Source organism: Conger conger, chromosome 6 (assembly GCF_963514075.1).
Source record: "Conger conger chromosome 6, fConCon1.1, whole genome shotgun sequence".
NCBI classification, from domain to species: Eukaryota; Metazoa; Chordata; class Actinopteri; order Anguilliformes; family Congridae; genus Conger; species Conger conger.
The window spans coordinates 56,950,440-56,977,783 of record NC_083765.1 but is presented as its reverse complement, the minus strand read 5'-3'; the positions used below and the strand labels follow the sequence as shown (position 1 = coordinate 56,977,783).

The window sequence follows — 27,344 nt, the reverse complement described above, 5'->3', positions numbered from 1 at the left end:
TGTCCTGGAGAATGGCAGGCTGACTTTCAGCACTCGAGTTGCACAGCAATTGAGCACTTAAGGTAGTTGAGGACACAGTTAATGCAGGTCACCAAGATTCTTGGGTCTGAATTGTTGCTGATCTTAAGAAAAGAAGAAAAAGCAGCAGACTCCGTGGCTTTCCGGGACCAGGATTGAGTACCACTGCAGTAAACATAAAAAATGCATCCATATGAAGCAGGGGTGTCCGATCTCATCTGAAAAGGTGCGACAGCAGGTTTTTGTTTTTAGCACAGCACTAATGACTTTTTCTACTGAAGGTCTTGATTGAAGATCATGATGTGTCAATTAGTTTTCTTTTTTTTATGTAAATTTTTTTGTGTGAGTTATTAAAAGAATGTGGGCATTTCCCCACTGCTTCTGACATGACGGAATACCGCAGCGAGACCATGGTAGGAACTAATCGCACTGAACGCGAGTGTTACTTGTAAACATCGTTGTCACTCATCGTCGGTGCTTAAAGCTGGGGTAGGCAATTATTATTATTTTGGTAATATTTGGTGAAATTCCAAGCAATAGCAATAAACCAACTGCCCTGGGAAAAAAATTATCTGTGGCACTTCCGTTTTTCATCACTCCCGGTAGCTAACATCCAATGAGGGCAAGTCTCAGCCAGGAGGCGGCCTTACCTGCCTATCAAAATTGTGGCATGCGTCCCTGAGAGGCTGACTGGAGAGGATGGGGTAGGTTTTTTGCCGCGGTACACATTCAAAATCTTTATTCTGCCCAGATTCTGCTCGCGCCCAAAGATCGCCTACCCAAGCTTTAATTAGTGGCAATCACTATTAATTGTTTCAGAAGGGGCTTGAAGAGGCTTGAAGAGGTTATCGCGACCCCTAGCTGGCGGAGCATAGAGTTACAGAGCAAGAAAATTAGAGCTGGCAAACTGGTGGAGCTAAAAACAGTATGACTGATCACTTTAAAGGTCCCTTATTTGTGGAAAATGACATTTCCCTTGCTACGTGGATTATAAAGAAGTCGAATCAAAACACACAAATAAATCCACACAATCTGTACAACGAATATGTGCGTTTAAACGATCCATTTGGACTTCCATTTAGTTATGACATCACAACAATATGCTCGTTTGCTTCTGCCCAGCCCACCGTGCAGCCAGAACAAATCCAAGCGCTCGGCACAGACGGTGTTTAACCAGCCAATCAGAACACTGATAACAATCAGCCTTAAAGACACAGTCACTAAAACAGCCTGTTCTTGGCAACGCCGATGAGAGGTCCTGGAGAATAGACATGTAAAGATAGGATAGATTGTCTTTGGTACTTAAAACCACACAAATGTCTTCTTATGGATATCAGGACTGAAAAGGTGTACAATATGGGACCTTTAAGGTGTGTGTGCGTGGGTGCAGGTGCTGGCTCATTGAGCCCGCACAGCAACGGGTACATTGAGGTGTCACTTGTATATGGCTTTGTCCTATTTGTGCTGCCTACCGATGTAACTGAAGGACATACAGTACAGCCAAGGAATGAGGAGATAAGATAGGAATCTTCACTTATTCCAGTGCTCTAGACTTCCCCCATCCCCAGAGATTCCTTAGGCTGGGAACCGTGCAGAAACTCTACCCAAGCCTGGCTAAAACCCATAAATTCACAAATGCTTCCCCTTTGAATTTCTCTATCATTTCCTCCCTTCCTGCAGTACTATCCAACTAATCCGACAGCCCCTTATCCATTTCAGCAATCTGATGAATTACCTACATGTACATGGTCCCTCTACCACAGGAGACATCAGTGATTTTACAATCTGTCCCACCTCATATCGCCTATGTAATGCCATTCTTATCTCCCTATTTTTTCCACCCAATTTGGAATGTCCAGTCACACCAGCTACTATAAACAGCAGTCATTTAAAATCTCTATACATGTGGCCCACTCAGAAGAGGTGCAGGTCACAGTGCACACGATTCAAAGAACTGCACTACAGAGGAGAAACTTAAGTTTTGAGTTATAAATACCAGTTTTACAGAGCATGACAGATCCCATTTGGTTCAGCAGCTATGCGCAGAAGCATTCTAGCTTTGGATTCTTCTACTTGATGGTCAGTCTGCTGCATATAAACCCATAAATGACAGGAAAGTGTGCCATTTTGGCTGTAGTAGAGTGAACTTGAAACAGTGTAATAAGAACACATAATGTAAAACGTCAGGTAACAATGGGAATTCTAGCTGGTCATTACATTACATTACCATTATTTAGCTATCCAAAGCGATTTACAGTTGATGAGACGGCAGCACAATACTCCCCGGAGCAATGTGAGGTTAAGGGAGTAACAGCTGCATGGATCTGATTGTGGCCAAAGCAGGGCTTGAACCACCAATCTTCTGGGTCCCGGTCATGTACCATAGCCACTAGGCTACAGGCTGCCCCGGGTCAAAGCCACGTCTACACTGGCTAATCGATGACCGGCCGCATTTCACTGATATACACAGCCGTGTGGTGCTCGAGTTTCACCATTTAAACACCAAATGAATGCTCCCATTTCTGGCCGGACCCTGGAGGGCATGTTATCTGCAATGCTTGCAAAAATACATTGCATTTGTGCAAAAGGGTTTACATTTAGAGGGGGGGCGGGATCTCATTTCCGTGCCTATTGTCAGAGTAATAAGATGTCCTCTCTACAAAGCGCCCAAGAAAATGATAATTTTTAAATCATATTAAAACAATGTAACCTGGAATTGAAATACTCTCCATGATAACTGCACTAGATCATGCTGCTTCCCAGGCCCCAGCTTTCACACTAAAACTAGAATGAATGTTGAGGATCTGTGGACACGAATGTCTTCTATATTTGTATTAAGAAGGTAATAATCACCAGAAATTGCCTGATGGATGCTATTGGTTGGTCAGGCCCTGCACGGAGTGTTACTCATTAAACCAAAGGGACCATCACCATTTACAGTGGATGCACTCCATTGCTTTAACACTAAAATGCAGATAAAATGACCACGCTTATCCATTCTCCTTCAAGCACGGAGCAGAAAATAAGGCAGGAATCAGGCAGGAGTTTACACAGTGATGCTCTGTGCCAAATGGCTATTAACGCACATCTTATGAATATATTCCTGAATATACATCCCTGAAATATAAAGTGGCCCAAGAATAATGCAAGGCATCGGATTCTCTATCTGAAGGAGTGAGTTGTTCATTAACCCTTTGGGAGGGAGGTCAAACCCCTTTTGGCAGTTTTCATTGTACTGTGTAATGTCATAAATGCTACAGTATAATCAAATACTAACAGATAAATGGCTAGATTGCCAGAAAATAAAGTTTGCTTTAATCCAATTAAAAAAATAGTCACTTCCTTCTGCCGTGTAATCATGCATCATCATCTAATTGGGCTGTGCGGCAATCGGAAATATTTAAGAACTGTGCAAAAGGGTTCAAGGACATGAATCCAGATCGCAAGAAAAGTGTATGCTTAAGAAACTTGATTTATGGGCAAATCCAAATATGACCGAGGCATTCATTTTCATGCAGCCCAATGGAGCTTGAACCTACTCGCTGCGCTCTTGAATGATCCTCTCTGGTTTATAGGAAATGTAATAAACTCGCCTTAGGTCATGACATTCCTCAGCATTGTTTGATTATATTCTGCACATTGATTTACTGGTCACAGTGGCCGAATCTGAAATAGATATTTGTAAATACTAATGCCATGTTTTGGCCACCAAAAATAGATTTTCATACCAGAGAATGATGTAGTGTATCCTTGATGCACACAGACTGCTGGTCTTTGGCTAAGTGCTGAATGGGAAAGGCAAGTTTTCAAGATTGTGTTTTTTTGGGTTGTTTTTTTTTGACAAGACACTTACAGATTGGTTTCAGCAGAACTCACTTCAGTTAAAACTTTTTTACATTTCTCAAAACAAGCAGAAAAGGCCACGATGTGCTGCACTAAGCATTCAGCTTTAAAGCCGCACATTTACCTGCAATCTTTAAAATGTTTTCAGACTGAACTAAAAGAACTTTGCACGGTACAATGAAAGCTCAACAGGGGGGCTATTGATGTGGGTCCATTGTAAGCTCAACCCTGAAGGAACAAACAAGAACAGAAAATAAGTCCATCTTGAAGCAAACAGACAAAGATTGTGTTTCGTATATAATAATTACAGCTGGGCATAACTTCAAGCAATTTGGACTGCAGTTCCTTCACAAATATTTGAAAACATGTTCATTGCAAATTTTATGAGGTGTAAATGTTCTCTAGCAGCTTAACAGTTTACTCCCCTTTTGTAAGTGGTTTAAAAAAAATCTATCAGCTTTGAGTTAAACATGACTGCAGATCTGTACCTATAACAATAGCCAATATATGGCGCTTATATTAGCTGTTAAAATTAATCAAACCATTAACGATTTAATGCAAATGTTGCTTCATAAATGGAAAGAAAACCCCAACAAGACCCTGTAAAAACCAGCACGAACCTGACAAGCATAATCAAAGATATGACCATAAAAGCAAGGAATTTACTGTGGGATAATAATGACGATGAGGTGGAAAGATAAATTTGAATGAGCGATTATAGCCCATAATTACCTCAATGTGACCCTGGCTATTACTAATTTGAAAATGAATTCCAGAGAAAAGGACTTTCCACCTCCAAACATCTGGCCCTGGCATGGAACCACAAGCTGCCATTAGAAATGTACTTTTGGTCTTAAGTATCTAACAGCAGAGACATCAGAGAATGCATCTCAGCCAGTTAAATGCTGTATACAACAATTATTTGAACGAGATATATACACACCACACTTAGTGAGCACTTTATTAGGTATTTATTAGACTTATTTTTTAGACTTGTCTAGACTACTGCTGCTATAGCCTATCCACTTTGTGTTGTGTGTTCAGAGATGCTCTTCTGCATACCACTGTTGTAATGCATGGTTATGTGCGTTACTGTCACCTTCCTGTCAGCTTCGACCAGTCTGGCCCTTCTCCTCTGACCCCTCTCATTAACAACACGTTTCAGCCCACAGAACTGCTACTAACTGGATTTTTTTTTGTTTTTTTTGCACCATTCTCTGCAAACTCTAGAAACTGTTGTGTGTGAAAATCCCAGGAGATCAGCAGTTTCTAAGATACTCAAACCACCCTGTCTGGCACCAAGAATCATTCCAAGGTCAGTCACTTAGATCACATTTTCCCCATTCTGACATTTGATCTAAAACAGCCGAATCTCTTGACTACGTCTGCATACTTTCATGGATTTAGTTGCTGCCACATGATTGGCTGATTAAATATTTGCATTAACAAGGTGGTGTACAGGTCTACCTAATAAAGTGATCACAGTGATAATAAATCATTGTAATAATACTTAGTCTCAGATAACTTAAGTGTAAGACACTGGCCAACGTTACACAATCTATATCTCAACTAAAGGGCCCAGCCTGCCTCTCTAGATGAGCACCATTCAGGAGCCCTATTATTTAACAGTGCTCCTCCTGAAAAGCAAAGACACTTACTGAGGCTAGTAAATCCCATGTCCATGGCTTTTTGCATGACTTTGATAAGATGTTTTTTTATAAAAACATCTACAGAATGCAACAGCATTATTCAAATCCTGCTTTCCCACTGTTTCCGTAGTGTAACAGTCTCTCCTTCAGTCGTGAAACAGGGCGTCAGGTGTGAAAAGTAGTCAGAAAAGCTGGCAGTTATGTTAATACTGAAATCCTTTGGCTAATATTTACTGGGGCAATTTGGAGTCACCTCCATGCTCCCTGTTTGCTTAGGTCTATGACAAAACATCAAACACTGACAACCACTTTCCACAATGTCAGGTGTGGATAACCTCCAACTGTCCTGATTACATATCAAAGGGTAAATGCTAAAAACATTTAGAAATAATAAAATGTTCCTCTGAACAATGAGGTAAAAAGAGAATACCCTTGAGAGGTAGGGAAGGAGGCAATGCCCTTGCACTCATCGACTAATAGATCCACCAATAAGGAGCTACATTGCTCATGTTCAGGGGTGGATTGATTGGACAGCTACACTACCATTACAGGTATCCATTGTGTGCTGGAGCAGGATCGATAGCTCAGGGCAGAGAGTAGAATTGCACCGAGAAGAAAAATAAACAAACTCGGGCTTCACGAAAACATTTGTGGCCTAAACATGGCTCCTGTTCAGCAAGCTGCCCCCTTTTTGACATCATGTCAAAGGCCCACACGCATCAGCATTCTCTTCCTGGTGATATTATCTAAAACCCCCACAAAATGTTTGCAAAGGGCAGTGACATAGGTTTTTGTAAAAGTTCCTAACCCCTCCGCCTCTACCTCTTGTGTTAACATTTATCAACATCATCTGACAATTAAACAAAAACTTAGATCATGTCACGTGGGAAATATAGCAGAAAAATAGCAGTTAGACCCTAAAATATACATACTTGTACCAAAATTGTTTGACTAGAATCAGTATGGCACACAAACCAAAAGGATGATATGAAATATGCATGGGGGACTTATGTCAAACACACATTTTATTCATTAAATGAACACATTCCATGAGCCTGATGAACAGATTCAGTAAGTCCCATGGTCTCTTTTTCACACAAAAGTAAGTAGCAGTACTGCATTAGTGTTACACATGCCAACACATTACTGTAATGCTGCCAGAAATATATAATAATAACAATAATAATACTGATAATAATAATAAAAATAATCGCTGAAACCTTTGTCTAAAGTGAATTACAGTTGATTAGGCTAAGCAGGGAAAAATCCCCCCTGGAGCAATGCCGGGGGGGATTATCTCGTTTAGTCTAATGGCTCTAGCCCTGGGGTAGGTCGATATAATCTCTTATCTAATCCTTTAGTCTGAAATAACTTAAGTGTAAGACACTGCCCAATGTTAACCTAGTTACATCTCAACTAAAGGGCCCAGCCTGAATGATTAGCACCATCCGCATGCTCATCCACACAGCTGTTGGGCCCATGAGCCACCAACTTTACAGGTCCCAGTCATGTATCTTAGGCACTAGGCTACAGGCTGCCCCACATTACTGTAACATGGCAGACGTGTAGATGGTTGGCATTTATATAGCGCCTTTATCCAATTGATATTGATATTCTCATTCACGCATTCATACACACACTCACACGCCAACGGCGATCGGCTGCCATGCAAGGCGCCGACCAGCTCGTCAGGAGCAATTGGGGGTTAGGTGTCTTGCTCGGGGACACTTCGACACAGCCCGGGCGGGGGATCGAACCGGCAACCCTCCGACTGCCAGACGACTGCTCTTACTGCCCGAGCCACGTCGCCCCTAGTGAACTGGGCGTGCACCTTACCTGTTGCAGTCGATGTGGAGTAGCAGGTGGGTGGCGCTGATGGACAGAGCGATCTTGTGCCACTGCCCGTCGGCCAGCCTGTAGGGGAAGGACTCTGAGCGGGGTTTCCCTCTGAAGCGGTAGCGGTAGCGAATCTCCTCCCGGAGGCCGCTGCTCTCCATCTCAAAGAAACTGGAGGGACAGATAATAACCGATAACTGTGCATATGCTTATTACAGTAAATAAGCAAGGTAGACCAATGTAGTTTTGAATTTGCTCTACATTTTCTCCCTTTCTTCAATCATCCCTTCACTGCTCGCCCATGTGCAGTGGTTTGCAAAAAATGCAAAACAAGGCACACATAGTAAAAATAATGTAGAAACATTTTTCCTTCTTGTCCTTTCTTCAAAAATTATATTAAACAAACATAATGGACAGGTGAGGCAGCATCAGTGATTGGAAGATTTAATCATTTAAATTAAATCTAAACAGTATCACACCAGATGTCCTTTCCTGACTTTCAAGCTGACGCCACACAGTATTGGCTGGCTCAGCTATGCAACATGTTCACAAATTCCAAATGACAAGCTACTGTATGTCAAGGGGAGAGAAAAATTCACCCCATAGACCCAACACAAAAGCCAAGTCTGTGAGCAAGAAAAGGACAAAAAGAAAGTAGGTCAGGACTGCCAAAATTTCCTTTCTGACCTCCTGAAGTCTCAACTCTATTCAGTCTTTTTTGTCCCCCGTTCGCCTCTCAAGTGGTTTTCAAAGTGACTGTGGCTTCCTTCAAAGGGACGCGACAAAACAAGGTCGACGTGGGGTCAAGCAAAATAAAACAAGGGGTGCCTGCGAATATACAATCGCAATCAAACCGCATAATGAAGTGGTGGGGAGGAAAAACAAATTTAAAAGAAAATCGTTTACAGGGGAACAGAGGTCAGGGGCCACGGCGTGCAGAAAGGCAGCTTTGACTCAGCGGAGCCTCGCTCAATAAAAGCCCTTGATGATGCCGACGCGATGAAACAGGGGCGACTGACACCGGGGCGCAGGGGCCGCTGTGTATGTATATGATCTGCTCCTGATGGTTTTGATAAACAGAGAGCTAAACAGGCAGGAGCCTTTAATGAGGGAGCTGTAGTCAGCTGAGCATGACATTTTATAATTCCCACAACCGCTGCAACTCAGCTCGTCTGCCCAGGCCCGACCCAAACAGCCCTCATCCATATTTATGGGAACAAGGACGGGTGCTAGGCAGAATACCAAGTGAGGCTTCTCGGAGTGTGGGGTTTAACCATCTCCTAATTTTCCGTTACATTAAACCGGGAACCTCTGGAAATAAATACGGCCGCCATTCGCTGGTGCTTTGCAGGGGGTGAGAGAAGAAAAAAAAAAATCTGAAGATTCAAAGTAATTTTTCAATTAGATTAAACTGAGGGTGGCGTATAGATTAATGAGATGTGTCGCAAAAGGCACTTCTGGGGGCAGCGAAATACGAACCTTCTAAAATATGAACTACTTCCATTTGTAATGTGCATACTTACCATAGACCCCGGCTCTAGAAAGAGGTCTTATATTAACCATATAAGCAAAAGATGATTACCTGTGAAACTAGCCCATAAAAGTAAAAGGCAATATCGAGCCCCATTTCTTTTGTGTCTGAAGCCATTACGGGAGAGATGGGTCTGAAAGGGCCATCAGTGAAGCAGCAATTGAGTCACTGAGAGTGGGAAATATTACAGTCACAGTGGGAAGACATATACAGCAGGCAGTGTTTAATGCAAACCCAGGTAGTCCTAGGAAGGCATAGTCCAATTCTCCCTGAGTGGCAAAAAGCTCTCCTGCTGCTCGCTAGCCCCAAAGGGACATCGCCGCTCCCCAAGAGCAGGTTCTTTACATTAATATTCCGAGCAGCTGCATTGTCAATTTGGCACATCAATCTTTTTAAAATCATGCCAGGAGGACAATACAGGACTGTCGGTCACTGAGAAAGAGAACCCACCGGAAACTACTTTCTTTTTTTTTCTTTTTTTTTTTTTTTTTGGTGCGTAGCTATTTATAAACCTAATTAAAAACATGTCCCTTATTCCTGGCCATAAACCTTGGTGTAATATGGTCGCACAGGCATTAAGCAAGATCCAGATCAGTGGGCTATTCCCAAAGGCAATTCCTCACATCCGGGCCCATTCATCAGTGAAGGTTTACTGATCAACTCCAGGACACGAAAAACCCGGGGAAGAGCCTAGGTGGACAAGCCAAGCACAAGTCTTATAAGGGCCTACACAGAAGGCTGTATTCAATCAATATTTGTCCTCAACACAGTGAGGCAACAAAAAAAAGAAAAATCATGAAAGAAATTGTGTTTGCCTGGGGATAAGCAACAACTGCATTTAATTGAGCACAATATTTATGAACAAATGTTGACTGCGGCTCACGTGTACTTGAAATGTCTGGGTTACAATACCCTGGATTTTAATCAACGTTTGTTCTCAACTTTGACAGGTAATTAAAATGAAAGTGTTCATTTTCTTTTTCACAAATAATTTTTGCATGAACTGCCGAATTAATGAAATGACCCTTACACTGAAAAACGCCTGCCAGTGTAAAGGACAAAATTAATGTTGATTTATAGATCTCAATTTCTCCTCGTTCATGTATTCCAGGAGCCTGATTTCAACAGGAGTCCTGTAATTAACCATTCATTTACACATGTACGAATGATAATTACAAGGTAAACCATGGATAATTTCAGAGAGAACATTCCCTGCTGGCTCCTTACACCAAATATAAAGAGCTCTTAGGGATGCAAGGGAAGGAAATAATGATATTGGTTTTAATACTCCTCATTAGATCACTAAATTTCCCCCCTTTCTTCCTTCATCCCTTCACAACAAACATTCCCACTATGAATGTGAACAAAAGGGGCAACTGGCATTAAAAAAAATGGATTATTCATAATTCTCCTGAATTATTTTTGGATTATTCAGGTTCGGAAGAGATACTAGGCTCCATGTTCAGATTTTTGGCATGTTTTCCTTGTTTTGACGCACTATGCACATCCAAAGGCATAGCAAGAGGCAGTCCGTTTCTCAGGGGTTTTTACAAAAACATTTCCAGCCGAGTGGTAGATGGACAGAACGGAGCTTGCTGTGAAGTTGGAAGTTGGAAGGGGTAGCCATTCCCTTATACTTCAGAATGATGGTGATTTTTTAAATTATTTCATAAAACAGAAAACAACTAATAAGATCAATATTGTACGGAGAGATTAAGATGGTGTCCAAATCGAACCGCAAACTAAAAGAGCATATCAGTTCCCAAAAGTTTTAGGAAATAAAGTGTACTGGTCTGAGTCTTAAGGCAGCACAAGCATGACTAAAACACCTCATCAGGTCGTTTCCATAGCAACTTCCGTTCTGCACAATATCTTATTGGTCTCAAGTAATGAGCATACTGTAAATGTAAAACAGACCATTTTTTGTAAGGCTTTTGCAAGATGCTAAAACAAATTGATATGAAAATTTCTGCAATCAAAAAGTACGAGTGAAAGAAAAAAGAAAAGAAAATGAATACCACTGGGCAATCCTGCAGATCACAGACTCAAACCCAATAGGTAAAACATGATTCCTCTTATGTTTATTAGACCACCAAAAACTGGGAATTCTACAGGCTAAATGCACAGATGTCCATGGTCTCCAAGCAACAACCAAGGAATACATACAAAGATATACACATATGTAGTGAGCGCCATAATATTTGGCAAAATATTCCACAATTACATTTTTTAAATAAAAACAATTCACATGTTGGGATCATTGGGACTCATGCAAGAACATTTTAGTTTTTCTATCATAAATTTCTCTTACATTTTTTAGATGAAGGACTCATACGAGTATGCCACGTCAGAGTCAGAAAACGCACCTCCCTTCAGACAACAGTCGTAAAAGAAGATGTCGGTTATAGGGAGCGGCATGGTTAATCGATTAACCGGTTAACCGGTTAACCGAAATGGAACCTGAAACTGAAATGGCCAATGTCTTAACTGGCTAACTTAAAAAATATATATATTACAACATTTTTTATATTTTGCATTATAGCAATATAATCATCTTAACTTTTATGAAAACATATTAAAATGTTTTTCAGAGTGTTCTATATTTTGATTGGAGTTGTGGGTACCCTACAGCAGTGGAGTCGTAGAATTTCGGAGTAGGCCTAGCTAAGTTAACATTGTGTCACCACCGATTCTAAACTACAGCAGAGTAAGCTATTTTAACATTTTGAAGAGGATGATCTGCAAAAACTGTTTGCCAGAAATAGTACAGATATAATGGGCAACAAAAGCACCATGGCAAGTGACTCTAGGTGAAGAAAAACTATAGCGATTCTCTAAACATAAGTTAAATTTCAACCAGAAAAAAAGTATTCCAGGGACCAAGAAAGCCTTTATTTAGCTCAACAAAATGAAGATGCAATTTCCTTTGTAGGCTAATCATATAATTCACCAATAGCACTGGTTAGCCTAAGGCCTTGTTGCCTCTAAATTTTGTTAAGCTATATAAAAGGCTTTCTAAAATCCATGGAATTGTTAGGACAGGACAGCGCTGGTTGAGAAGGAACAGAGTACAGTGAGGATAGGCTAAAGTTGGGAAGATAGAATCCGACCTTCTTGCTGTCAGTAACATTGATTTTTCCACCGACGGCTGACCTCCTTTACAAAGGCGGCATAGGCTACGTGACTAACATGTTGTTGGATGGGAAAGTAAAACAGCAAGCTCACAGCATAGATGAAAGCCACAGAGCCCAAAATGCCACATCTCCTCTTAGATCTAATTTGTAACATCACTTGTATTTCTATTTTGGTTGAAACGAAATTAACTAAATCCATGTAATGGATCCATTTAGATGGATTTTTAAGGTAAAATTACAATGTCAAATGACACCAAGTGTTTAACAAGTTGAGTTTAACAGATTTCTGGGATAAAACAAGCCCAACCAACTGGATCGGGCTTTTACCTGAAATGACGCCCCTGTTCTACAGTGACATATCTAATGTGCTTGTACTGAATTGTATTGTTTTGGCTGTAGTCCAGCCTATTGGAGCATGCTTGTACAGCTTATTACCGGGGTTCTGAAAATAGATGAATCAATTAAACCGCTAAATCAATGCCATTTCGCCAGTCAACCAAAACATGAAAATATGAAATTCCCATCCATAGCCCATTAAAATACAGTATATACAGTACTATATGAGGGTTCGGTCAGATAGATGGCCAATGGGATTAACAAGAACAAGGGACTGATACCTGATTGGGTAGACTGCGGTTCCTTCATTTTAGGCAAAACATAATAATATGGTGGACCGTTGATAAACTTTTACATTTCTGAAATATTTCAGGTGAGAAATAAGTGATGCAGTTGCTGAATCCTGATTTAGATTTGATCTGCAACGCCTTGTTTGAAAGTTTGATCCAAGTTCAGTGTGCCAGATGAGCTGTACTGCAAGGCTGTGGTATGACCACTTGTGAACGATGTTACTACCTCAGAAAAAATTCTAATTAAGTGGTGAATTAGTGAATGTTACGAGTGGTTCTTGCACGAGGACCATTGTCTTGTTGTAGGATGAAGCACCATCTAATGAGTTTGAAGGCATTTTCTTGAACCTGAGCAGATAAGATGCTTTTTATACAATTCAGAATTAATTCTACTGCTGCTATCAACACTTACATCAATGATAAATGAGCCTGTACCTTTGCCAGTCAAACATGCCCAAACCATAACACCTCCCACGTTTCACAGATAAGGAGGCTGGCTCTGGATTTTGGGCCGTTACTTTTACCCTCCACACTTTCCCCTTGACATCGCGCTGATACACTATGAGTGATGGCAAGATGGCATGATACTGATTAATTCTGGTCTCCATGCTGTTATCCTTGCCGTAGATCTATGCACCAAGTACCAGGGGTGCCAGTGATTATGAAACCTTTCTTTCTTTTGGTTTTTTGTTGACATGTTAATAAAGTACTGTATTCTTCACATGTTGGCATTTTGGGTTTCTACATTTTTTAGAGGGGTCAATCATTCTGGAGCCCAGTACACACACATGCATATACCACTGGCTATTGCCAGTAATCTGTATTTATTTGTATACTTTTTTTTGCGGTGTACTGCGGTGTACTGCTGTGTACTGCCACAATTTCATGCAATAAAATAGAATTCATTCAGCTTTTATGTTCGGCATTTGTTTATGACAATTGAAAATTCAGTGGTTTCTGATTTCCACATCCCTGTAGCTCACAGCTCTCTTTAATGTCACTGCACACTCTGCAGGCCCCAGCAGCCACTGACATCAAGCAAGTGTGGAACACCCAACAACAGCTTCCATACATTTCAACTGGTAGTTTCAAGAGCAAGCCTTCGCATTTTCTGTCTTTCCAGAAATTACTCAAGACTAGGTAAGATCCAGGGCAAAGCAAAAGCATTGATGAAGGGAGAGGAAAGTTGTATGAGTGCCCCTAACGATAGAGATATCAGACCCAAAGAAACAGAATGGAGGCTGGCACAGAACAGGGACAATAGAAGCCCACTAAAATCTCCCAGCACTTTGAGCCAAAGTCTGATTAGACTTTTTGCTTGTTTTCTTTTTTTTTTCTTTTTTATTTATACTTTGTATGTTGTATGTTCTGCAAGTCGGACCCCAGGTAGACTAGTTAGTGCTCCTTGCGTCAAATTGCGTCTAATGGAAATCCAAATAAACTAAACTAAACCAGAGCAAAGATTCTGCTCATAATATGAGACAAGCTGACAGTGTGTAACTGAGTGTACAGAGCAGCCCTTTGTTCTAGTGTGGATCTGACATCTCTTTGCTCCATGTTGGCTCTTACACCAAAAACAAAAACACAATTCATTGCTGTTGATAAAGAATGGGTGACAGCAATTTAGGGAGGAATGAAAACAGGAAACTTTCATTATGGGAACAATTGTGCTGGCTCAATGAAAAAGCTAAAAGTTAAGGTATCCAAATGAGACGAATACCCTCACTTTCAAAGTAACCATTGATTATCACAGAGGGATGTATCCAATACCCACCCACTATTTTAATACCCAAATAACTATAATAATACACATTCAAGCCAGACATAAAAACACGTGCCAGAAGAGGAGTCTCAACTGGCTTTAACGGACAAATGGATAGCTAACATTCCAGAGTAGCCATAGCTTTTCAGAAATACAACCCATTTTCTTTTCAGAAATGTATCATATGAAACTGAACAAATGACACCACAATGTTACTCTCAACCTATATTTGTGCAACCAGGGTAAATTAGGCATGCTTGCAATGCAAACTGGAGGCTTGATAACGAAATGAAACAAAATAATAATAATGAAAAAAAGTTTAGCTCTCTAGCTCTACAACTAGCCAGCCAGCGAGCTAGCACCACCACAGGACAGGAAAGGCAGGTCGGAGAGGGAGGGTGACAGGGAATGAGATAAGGTTGATGGGGAATTAAGAGCAGAAAAATAGCAAAATAACTACAGATGACTATTTCAAATCTGTATTTATAACAGAGACAACATTGCAATTTTCTATGGCAAGTCGCCAACATCAAAATTGCAATGAGAAGAGTCTCCCTGAAGAAGACCTACGACAGTCAAAATGCATTTCCCAGGTTAATTATATTCATGTGTTTTTTCCCCCTGTTGTGCACGTTTGAGCATGACTACTGTGTAGGGTGCTACTAATAAACTCCACACTGCTTTCTGACACGTGGGAAGACGATATCAGGTCACAAAAGAGGATATATTTCATTCTAAAAAATAATGAAGGGAAGAAATAATGATCTAATTGCCATGCATGGTTGTATTATTGGTGAATTTAACAGGTGATTTGTAATTTCAAAATAAGAGTGGTGTATTTCAAAATAAGGCACCAGCATTTCGAATGCTTTACAAATTTGATGGATGCAGAGATGAATAAACAGTTTTGGGTGTTTGGGGATTTCTCACTTGTTTGCCCCATATGTTCCAGTTTTCATACGTGTACAATGAAATTGCAAACAGATTATTTGACAACGAACATAAACCGCACCAAATGCTTTTGCTGACACCTCCCTTATTGCGCAGCCAAACTACCAAACCAGGTGGAGGTGATAAATAATCCAGTTGTTATGTGCAAATTTAGCAAGTCAGCTTAGGTCTGTTGACGCTGCCGTTCTTGCCAAAACAAAGCTCAGAGACACACATACGGAGACACATAGATACAGAAATTATTCACAAAATAAACAAATAATTTCAGGAATTTCCTGTACTCCAGTAAAACAGGGTGCAGTTCTTCAGCCCGTCGGTCCTTTTTGTTCTTATGATAAATAAGTGCTCTTTGAATAATGTAACACCCTTATCCCCGATCCCATATCATTGACATGCAGTCAGCACACAACAGCCTTGCTGCTCGGGAGCTTCTCAGCCCATGCTGCGCTCAGGAAAGATGGGGGTGAGGAAACGCACAAAACGTAAAAATAAAAAAAAATACACACAGAGAATTATAATGCATGCTAAGCTGCAATTGAGTTCATTGAAAATTCAATGCCTCCATTTAGTGAGACTCACGTTCCCTACCGGTTTCCAATAAGGGCAGCATGGTAATTAAAAAGGTGTGCCACCGAGAGGGGTCACCTTGGGTGCGAGAACGGCACAGGCTGTGAGCACAGCCATCCCAGCAGCCCTCCAGCCGTCTTTCTCAGTGCCCACGGAAAGTACCAGAAAAATAACCATCTGGGGGTTTTTCGGTTCATAAATGTGTTAACATTTTTGAGTAATTTGATGAAAAATGATTTTGTTGCCAGTGCTCAAGATCATAGTAGACCACAGGAATACACACTCTCCACAAAAAATAAGTTAGGCACCTCATTCTGTTCCTAAAACTGCAACTCATTTGAAAGCATTTAAGTAGGCTTCATAAGGCTGCGTTTGTCTCTCCACCTTTCGGAGACTGCAACCAAGTGTAAAACACACATTCAGACAGCAACTTCCTCAGAATACCTATAATGTTCAATGCACCATGAAAAGAAATCACAACTAGCAATATTACATGAATTCATAAAGCTGAGAATGCACAGCATATACATGTACTGTATACAGTATATTCATGTTGACCACATGTCCACATGGGGCCAACCACCCTGTCAGAAATTACTTTCAAAAACATTAATCCTGCAATAACAAGCTCAGCATACGAACATTTCTTTTCTTTTTCTGAACTTTCTTTTTTATTCATTTTCCCCCATCATTAATACACACTGCACACATTATCAGTCTGAAATAATCTGAAATTGATCTTTTCAGTCTGATGGAACTGTTCACTGAATGGCTTGCAATGAATGAGATGAGAACTCAACAGCGAGTCTCACGCTACATTAAAAATAGGGCCACTCTCGTTTAGTAGTTTAAAAACCACTGACAGCACTTGCCAATAGGGCCTCTCGAAATGATACTTACAAAAGGAAGATTATAAATGCATTACCTGTGTTCAGACTCGTGGATGGAGAAAATGACTCCTGACGTGGCGGACTTTTGTTGGACGGAGGCCAGGAAGGTGAATTCACTTTTATTCCTGAAGAGCTGAACCACTTTCTCTGTGATGTGAGCCGGAGCATGCACGGCTCTCTCCACATCTGCGGAATTGAAACGGAAGGGAAAAGCGATGAGAACGCGCTGAAAGAGTGCCACTCGGACACGTCTGCCACCGCTGATCAGGCTTAAGTCGAACAAACAAACGGGGCCCTTTAGACGGTGATTAAAAACCTGTTCAACCAGCAATGCCCGTGTATTGATCACTCCACTGCAAGTGAACGGGACAAAATGTGCGGCTAACGATGTGCAATATCGTGATGTAAAGAATTTCATGGATTAACTTGAAAACACTTTATCCCTTAATTTTTCTAAAGCAATTAAGCACTTATATAATTCACAGAATGCAAATGTCAATCAGGCGACACATGATTTTAATAGCTAGCTACCTCTGCAAATGTCTGCTGTGATGAACGATAATGGAGACGGATAGTCCGAAAGGGCCTTTGAATGAAAAGTTACATTTTGCACATTTGTGTTTCCTACACAAGCCAGATATCCTGAATAAAACATGCTATTTGCTGAAGTTTTGGCTGTACAAATCATAAATCAAGTGGTAGTCGCCTGAACTGCCAATGACAGTCCTGAGTGTCCTGAATGCCGATTGGTTGAACAGTGTGAAGAGCTGCTTTGTCTTACCAAACTGTTCAGCGGAAAGAACAAGCAGACCAAATTGTCACATAGTACAGGTCACAAGCTTTACATTTTGGCCTTCTTTTGATATTGGTGAAGATGCTGTTAAACAATGTTTTTCCTTGAGTTACACTCATCTCTGTTTTATTTACATATGAAAAATGTGATATGAAATCCATCCATCCATCCATTTTCACCCGCTTATCCGGAGTCAGGTTGCGGTGGCAGTAGGCTAAGCTGGGTATTCCAGGCGTCCCTCTCCCCATGATATGAAATAAATACATTTAATAAATAAGTATTAAGTGATTAAGTGATTAATCACAGTAAACTGCTATTTTGAAATCATTTGACAGCCCTAAAGAATTGCAACGGAAATATTGCCATTTCACTTTCTTAACCTTATATGCCTTTGTCTAAACCTTTTGCATCTACAATTTCATATTGAATAAAATAACTTCATAACACACAATCATACCATTATTGCCATTTTGCTATCATTATTCTGCAGTCACATTTCATTGTCGTAGAACACCCCTTGCATGCTTGAACAAACGCGTTTCTGGGCATAATAAAAACTGAAGTGACTGTTTGTGTGCAACATTTTCATTTAATATGCAGTTGGTCTTTATCAGCTATGACAGGGGAGCTGATGAGATGAGAGAGGGAGATGAGTACGGCTGGTTTGGGGGGGGTTTGCACTCGGGATGATGTACATGCAGCCTCAGGAGATGACGACTCATGAACAGTGAGCAGACTTATCTTTTTTTCTGTACGCTGCTGTGTTTTCCAACTCCCCCAAGGTGGAGGATTATCACAATGGGAGTAGACTGCCAGCTCTATCCTTCCTCGAGTATTGCTTTCTGTATTCTCTCATAATAAAGCCAGGGCAACTGACAACATTTGTCGTAATTACATTATAAAACAAAATCCAGAGGATGAAAATATCACATAAAATACATTGAGAATATATCACACGCGGCAAAAAGGAAATAGCTCAGCTGCATGGGGATGTCTGGTTGATTAGGTACATATTTTATGAAACAAAGCAAGCCTAAGGCATTGATGACAAATAACATGGCAAGGTTTTAAAGAGTGCAGGTTTAAAAAGTTGTGTGTAAACCAGAGCCTCTATTATTTTAAACCTGGCTGGCAGCTTGTTGTACGACTGAAGGGCCTTGGGGAAAAAGAAAAGATTAAGCAATGAAAGAACAAGTTCCATGAGTATACTATGATCTATGTAATGTGGGGATGTGGGGATCGGAATGAGAGCGGTAAGAAAACAGTTCAACAGTAAGTGGGGTTTTAACTGAATTCAAGCAGCACTTGGGCTTTAATAGAGGTAACTGGACCACATCTTATAGAAGCCTAAGAAATATGAGGTGGAATCGAGCAGTGCACTAGCTGAAGATGACCGGGAGCATAAAGCCAGATTTAGATGTTTGGCAGATGGCTTTTTCAGTGTGTAATAGAGTGTACATAAACAGCCAGAGCTGCACCAGTCGCAATGCATCCCCTTGTGGGTAGCAAGCAACATCACTTCAACCAAATGAAAATAATGGAACATAGCGAAATACCATTAGCAAGTTATTGCATGGCTCGCTCCCATTCTTTATTTGTTGCCGGTTAGCCAGCCAGCATGCTAACTGGCAGGAATGCTGCTGCCATCAGCTAACTAGCAAACTAGCAAAGGTTTAGGTACGGTGTTGTTGTTTTTGGTTTGCATTTCACCAAAACCTTGTTGTCACCTCCAGCATTCAAGATATGCATGTTCCAAATAAAATCTAACAGGGGATAGCTCCTCAGTAAGAATGTGTTTTTGATAAATTTGGAACAAAGTGAAATTACATTTGAAATCTACATCCATTCATTCTCTGAAGTCCAGGATTTGTAAGTTTGTTTCTACCGATATACAAAACAGGGATAAACTAATTGACCCCCTTTTGTTTGCCATAGGAGGTGGTTCCCCAAGCCCCCTTCGAGTTACTGTATGGGCGAAAGCCCCATGGCATTTTGGACCCGTTAAGGGAAATATGGGAGGATAACCGGAAGGCAAAGTCTAGTATTATTCTCATTGTCCGCCAACCATTAGGGAGTGTAGACTATGAGGTTATTCATTCTGATAGGGATGGGGCACCTCAGATCTACCATCTTAATTTGCTAAAATTTTATAGAGAGGTAGACTCTGCCTTGCGCGTCACAACACGTCATGTCAGATGCCCTCGGACCGGAAATTCCTCATAAAATAAATAAATTAAAAAAACTGGTCCAGTCCTACTTGACGGCCATCTGAGTGTGGAACAACAAGCTGAGGTAGCACGATTACAACAACACACCACATACACACCACTCCGGGCACTGTAGCTAGAAAATCGTCCATACCGAAGAAGAAAAAAAAACGAGTTCAGGAGGAATTGGGCAAGATGCTGGCGATGGGAGTAATAGAGGAATCGCACAGTGATTGGTGCAGTCCCATCCAGCTTGTTCCCAAGCACGATGGGTGTTAGATTCTGCATGGATTACCAAAAGGTCGGTAATTTGATCCCTATCCTATGCTTCAGGTGGACGAGCTGTTTGGCACTGCTCATTTTCTTTCAACACTGGATTTAACCAAGGCCTACTGGCAGATTCCCTCTTCTCCAGAGTCCAAGGAGAAATCTGCTTTTTCACTCCAATTTGTTGCGCTTCCATTTGGGTTACACTGAGCTCCAGCAACCTTCCAGCGTCTGATGGACAGACTGTTAGGACTGCATACTGCCTACGCCACTGCATATCTGGATGACATTATCATCCATAGTAATGACTGGCAGTGGTATACGCAGCATCTGCCAGCCATCCTGAAGACACTGCGAAGGGCAGGGCTCACTGCAAACCCAGCGAAGTGTGCAATTAAATGGAGAGAAGTATGGTACCTGGGGTTCCTCTTGGGGTGGGGGCGAGTCGGTCCCCTGGTCGATAAAACCGTGTCCAAAAAACAAGTGAGGTCATTCCTGGGGCTAGCGAATTACTATCACCGATTCATTCCGGATTCTTGACTGATCGCACTAGAAAGGGAGCCTCAGATCCGGTCCAGTGGACAAAGCAGTGCCATTTGGTGGCATTTCTGAGAATTAAAGTGTGTTTGTGTGGCAGTCCTCTACTGATTAGCCCTGACTTCTTGAAATCTTGCCTCCTGCAGACCGATACCTCAGATAGAGGACTGGGGGCGGTGTTGTCCCAAGAGGTGGAGGAGGCAGAGGGGGAGGAGCGACCGGTACTCTAAATCAGCCACAAACTCAGCCCCAGGGCGAGTCTGTACAGTACCACCGAGAAGGAAAACTAGCCATAAAATGGTCTGTGCTGACTCCCCAGTACTACCTCCTGGGGAAGCACTTTGTCCTCTATTCCAATCATGTCCTGCTCCAGTGGCTAAACTAAATAGGGGCAAGGTGGAGGGGGGGAGCCAAGCCAAAAGCCAAATGCAAAATTCTGATGCTGGAAGTAGCAGGGCAATCCAAGGACCATGCCCAACTGGTTAAGTAGGCCCAGACCTGGGCTATGTGGAATTAGTCCAAATGTGTGCTCTTTCCTGCAGTGGGCGTCGAAGCCCGGGGAGCCACGAGAGAGCCATGTATGACTGAGACGGAGCTGAAACGTACCTAGAGCTGGAAAGCAACAGAGCGAAGAACAGAGGAATAGTTTGGTTTAATTTAATTTGCCTTTATTATTTTTCCCGGATACCGTGAGGGTGACGGGCGAAGACTTTGTGTTTACTTTTGTGAGTCACTCTCACTCTTACTCTCACTCTCTCCCCCCACCCTGCTCCTGAAGCATTAAAACGCAGGTGGAAATCGACATTCACTCAACCTCCCTGTGTTCATCTCTTCTGTCTGCCCAGGGGTGTGTCACAGTATGCAACACACACATTCATACCTATGGGCAATTTAGAGTCTCCAATTAACCTACTGTCTGTAGATTATGGGAGGAACTTGGAGTATCCATGGAAACCAATCGATACACTGGGGAAACATCTAAATTCCACAAAGAAAGGCCCTGGTTTGGATTCAATCTCAGCACTTTCTTTCTGTGAGGCCACAGAGCTATTCACAGCGCTGATATTCTGACATAGAACAGACACAACCTGGAATGATAAATACAGAAATAATGAAGAACTTGCACATTGCAAACACACAAGTCAACACCTAACAGGGAATATGGCAAGGCACTTCCCCAAACCTGCAGAAACCTCTCGGCAGAAAGCAAGCAGCTATGAATGAATACTACAGATAGCAACATGGAAATATGGCCCTGGCTTGGCCCAAGCAGATCACTATTAAATAGAGTAAAGAGCATTACTCTATTCCAGCACTTCCACACTGGCTTTTCACTTAGGATCTGCTACTGTCTTCTGAGCAAAGTCGTGTGTCATCTTCAAAGATCTGAGCAGAGGCCATCGCCCAAGGCCTGATCTCCAAGAAAGATAGATAAGCTTCTTCCCCAGAACTCAAGGCTCTTCCTGAGACCTGCAAATATTTGGCCGTGGAAGGTTCCGTCTATTGGGCGGGCAAGCTCAGGTCAAAATTATTCTTTCAATTCAGATGTTGCATTTGCAAGTACCATGTCAGCAGTCATGCAAGGTGAAGCAGGGGACATGAAGTAAAATGTGGAGATGATGTACAGAGACAAGAATGAATTGCAAGTGCATTTTAAACACAGTGAGAGCCCACCCAAACCTTGTTTTAAAAGCAATCTGTCATTGGTGGTATTTTTTTTTATTTGACAATTTAGGAATATTTTTTGGTATCCTACTAAGCATGTACAGTAGCCTATGTGCCATAAACAGAAATAGCAACTTCACACAACTCATTGAGAGTGATGAACAACACAAATACTGTATGTATTTGTATTGTTCCTATCTTACTGCACTTTCTTGCATATGAGTATTTGGAGGTTGAAATACATGAAGTAACTTTCCCACAGTTTTTTACAAGGGGGACGGTGATAGGGTGGGGGATGGTTTGCAGAAGATGACTGAATAATTATCTAAATTAACTTGTTAGAAGAGACTGAGCAACATGGGCGGAACAGACCGGCCCTTGGTATCCAGTGCAATCCAGTCCGTTTCCATTGGAAATACCGAGCAGCAGGCAGTCCTGCACATCAAAGTCTCCGCTAGTCCCCTGCAGGACAGGTGCATATGTACAGAGCCCGCAGGCCAAACGGCAGCCCTCCATACCCACTGACACAGTTACGTGAGCAACTGCTCTCCTGCATCTGCCGCAATGCTTTTTCTGCAATGCAAGCTGTAAGCCACAGACATGGGAAATGGCTAGAACAACCAAACACACACACACACACACACACACACACACACACACACACACACACACACACACACACACACACACACACACACACACACACACACACACACACACACACACACACACACGCTCGTAAAGACGTAGTGTATACAGTCGCTATAAAGAGAAGTGGGGTGGACAACATTATAATGTATAATGGCGAACACATTCCCATTGGCAAAACTCAAGTGTGGTTTGCCCTTCTAAAAAATCTGTGCTGTTGAAAAGTAACTGCATCAAATTTTAAGCAGAGGGTGAATGTTTAAAGAGCACTACATTAGATTCAACTTCGAGGTTTTAAATTTATAATACCTTTAAATATATAATACAACCATTTACAACACTGCCACATATATAGTCAGAAACCCTAAATCGCACTACAGTCATCACAGTGCAAGTGAACAGTGCACTAGGGATTAAGATCTGCGTAGCTTGTGCTCTGCATCAACATAAATTAAAACCATCATTGACCTTCACTTGTTACCATCTGTTATCGACCATGTTTGCACAAGCATGATGGCTCTGGAGCGTAGAAATCTGGAATGCCCCAGAAGCATTCATTGCCAAGGAATGAGGAACCCAATTATTTCTGGATTACTCCCGAATGTCCACTTACTGAAACACAGGGCCCAGCTGCCTGGGGAGTGGGCCGGTCTGGGTGATGAATGAGATCTCTCTCTGGCCATTTCTGATGAGGACCCCGGTGAGTCCCTGGGAACCCAGGAAAGCTCATCTCCTGGAGAACACCCGAGGGAGCTGGTCTAATTTCGGCTGCTCGGGGGAGGGGGGGGGGTGCGGCGAAAATAGGATAGTGCAGGTATTTGGGCGTTTGTGAGCAGGGACGAGGGGACCCTCAGCCCGCCTCAGCACCTCCAGGCTGCCCCTTGAGGCAAAAATCCAACTAAACAAATAGCCCATTAGTTTAGTTTATTATCCAATTACATGAAACCCTCTACAGTAAATGACTGTACTTGTATAGAATTCCTAAACTAATCAGGTTCTATCACAAGTGATCTCAAAAGATGCCCTTAACATGTTAGTAATTGGGTTGACACTACAGAGAAGATGAGGAATGAACAGCCTATTGTAGCACTTTGCTGCGATGAAGTAGGCCTACCTGTGCAGACCCAAGGAAGCCATCAAGCCTTGAAACAATTTGCCAGAATTAGACCTATGAAGAGGTTTGACACTACCGAACCCCAGCCATAAAGACGATTAAACGCCATATGACATCACACTCGTTTCACATTTAAAAGCATTTCCTCAAGTTGTGTGACATGGCCCCAATGGAGTAATTTTAAAGATTCTATTGATTTTACATTTAAAGCACCTGCCAAAAAAAACCTCCACTTTGTAAGCTGAAAACAGCCGAGTCCTCAACTCATCCCAACCATCGGTGAATCATTCCGGGTAGTTAAGCAAGCATGACACCATGTGATAAAACAAGCGCCCAGTCCCTGACGGAAACCTGGGTGGACCCAGATGGGAAGCCTCCGGTCCTCAGCAGATGTACGTTATCGGTATTCCCATCCACGGAAAAAGCGGCAGGCCGTTCCCAGCCAAGGCCCAAGGCCGCAGCACACACATGGTCCCGCCCGCCGGTGCAGCGCTGCTTAAAGCGGCTCTTGGTTGGCACATACAGTACAGCACCAGGGGATCTCAATCTGGGGCTTACAACATCCTCCGGCCCACAGTCATACGAGCCTCCATTTTGTGTTCCACTTTCGTTACCCGTTGCTCTAGGGCATTTGGGGAGGTGGAGGGGGAGGGGGTTTGGTGGGATGAAATCCATGCTAAATTGGTTCAGGATTTTCTTTTTTCCTCCCATTTGTCAGCTTTCTCTTCAGCCTGGCGGTGGCAGCAGGGCAGCCTAGATCCAAAATGTTCTGCAGTATGCTGCATGTTAGTCTTTAATTACTGGTTTTATAATTACTTTTTTACTTTCCTGACTTTTATTACATTAACAGGGCATGATAATTACCTGAATAAGATAGTAATTTTTTTAATTTAATTTGAAACTGCGTACAGTTTAGTATTGGTAATAATACGTGGTATACAAAATGGTACACTGATGTATCTTGCGCATGTCCCCAGTATAAGTGTATTAATAAGTGAATTTAGGTGATTTTTTAAAAGGAGAGTGGGTGTTTTCATTTGACCCTTTTTAATTGAGCTATACGGACACTCATTGAACATTAGACTATACTCCTCAATTAATAGTTCTTTCAAATGAAACCCTCTTCAGGACCTCTCGACTTGTTTCAGCATTCTGAGAATCCAAAGAAATGAATCATTCATAGGGAAATTAGTTCTGCTCAACAGAAGTTATTTCAAAAGGCATCTTTCCCCTTCAATCACACAAGGTCTCACTGAACCCATTTTGTAAGTCTACGAAGATAAAGACGGCTTATTGACAATAAAGATGGTGCAGTGTATATGTATCATAGAGATCCACAGATTATAATCAGTGACATTGAACTACATTACTGAACAGTATAACTACCATATTCCTTTTGAAAATCACCTTTTCTTCATGCTAATTTCCTTCATGACAAAAACAAATAAATAAATAATTGATGAACAACACGATTAAACACTAAGCAGATGGCAGATATTACCACTAATTCATGGGCTGCAGTGCATATGGTGTGCCCGCAATTGGTGCAATTAGAATTTCTTGGAACACATTTTATGGGTCACAAAAGTATTTAATCCCAAAATTACAAACTGGTGGATCAGAAAAGGCCTGGCCTGTCTTCAATGTTAAATGATTGTGCTCTAAGTAATTAGCATTAGTTATTCAACTCTGCGGGAAGAACTTTAAACACGGTGGTATTTTGTGATGCTTATCAGTTATGCAACCATGCAGGGAAAACCCATTAACTACAGTTACTGTATGGGAGTCCAAGCAGGATTACAGGTATAATTTATACTTGTCATCATGCTGCATTAACTCAATATCAGATTTTTTCTTCTAATGGTTTTTCTAAGTTTCTGCCAATTTATACATTTGAAGTGCTTATAGCACAGACCTTACTTTACCTGAATTTATTTCTATTTTTGTATTTATTTTTTAGGCAGATTATTATAAAAGACAGGCTACAGATGTAACCCACGTGTGAGCCGATCAATCATAAACCCAGAAAATCCTTCTCTTATTCAAAAGCTGCACAATGGAGCCGCGGTGGCGCAACAGGCTAAGACGCAGCAGACTCGCGGTTCTCCCAAATTGGGAGAAAAAGGGAAAAAAATCGGATAAAATTTATAATAAAAAATAAAAAAAGCTGCACAATGAGCCAACACTGCACTTGAGATGCTTTGTTTTCTAAAAAAGGAAAAAATATCATGAATAAAACCTCCACACTTCAGTCAACCCATTAACCTGCCTCTGCTGCCTCTGCTGGGATGTATTCAAGCTAAGAAGCAACAGTTTCAGCAATAGATTAACTACATACTGCGATGTGCGGTGGTCTGGAGGGAAAGCCACATGCAGTTGAAAGGGGAACATTTTCTTTTATTTAAGCAATTCTCCCCAGTTACTTCCTCCAAGAATGTGATTTATGGTCAGTACTGCTGTGCCAATTGCACTAATTCACTCACAGTATTGTCCAAATTGTAATTTTGCACACCAGACTAACCTAAAAGACAGCCAACTTGAGCATCAAGTCTATTACAAATATAGATAACTGGAAGGCCATGGGAACCTGCTGCATCACTGGTGGGAACTATTACAGCAGTAATGAATGCTGACCAACTTATTCCTTACAGGATGATGCCAACTGTTTTCCTGGCAAGCTCCGCTCAGAAGTCCTCATAGAATATGGTGATATCATTGTGGATATTGAGTAGTGACATGAACAACAGAGTTTAAATCCATTTGATTTCCAAGGCTTCTCCAAAAAGACTTACCAGAACTGGTTCCAGCTGGCTGAGTGCCCGTCCTAGACAGCTAGCTAGTCTGCTCTGATTAGAACAAGTGGCAGGGAGAAACATACTCATTTGTATAATGCTAGGGCCATGCCACCATGAGTTATAACCCAAAAACTGAATAAAATGAGAACTTTGGCACTGAGGTGCAGGTGCAGTATTTATCACAAAAGCCATGCATATGCCTTTTGATAATGCATGATCACTTGTATTACGACCAGGGATGCACGGGCTATGATGCTGGGCAGATGCTGGTACCCTATTGTCCAGACAACACAATTGACAGCAATATTTTGTTATCCTATTGATGTTCCATCATAATCATATATATGTATGGAACAGTCAAAAGTAATCACACAGGCTAACGTGTTAATGTTTACAGCCCTAAACCTTGGCACGAGTAGCTTCCTCTTGAAATCGCACTGGAGCATTGGTGCACAATGGCAAGACCATTTTCTTTCTCCGATACCTTGTGATGTGCAAGCACATATACACA

The 27,344-nt window shown here is 41.7% G+C and overlaps 1 protein-coding gene across 2 annotated transcripts in view; it reads right to left on the bottom strand.

Annotated features, from left to right (window-relative positions):
• Positions 1-27,344, bottom strand: part of LOC133130530 (protein kinase C-binding protein NELL1-like) — a 204,051-nt gene that overhangs the window by 148,882 nt on the left and 27,825 nt on the right. For both annotated transcript variants that reach the window (XM_061245181.1, XM_061245182.1), the window contains exons 3-4: positions 16,843-16,993; positions 7,347-7,517 (exon numbers count right to left, since the gene is read on the bottom strand). In XM_061245181.1, coding sequence (XP_061101165.1) covers positions 7,347-7,517; positions 16,843-16,993 — 322 coding nt within the window. The remainder of the gene's footprint in view (positions 1-7,346; positions 7,518-16,842; positions 16,994-27,344) is intronic.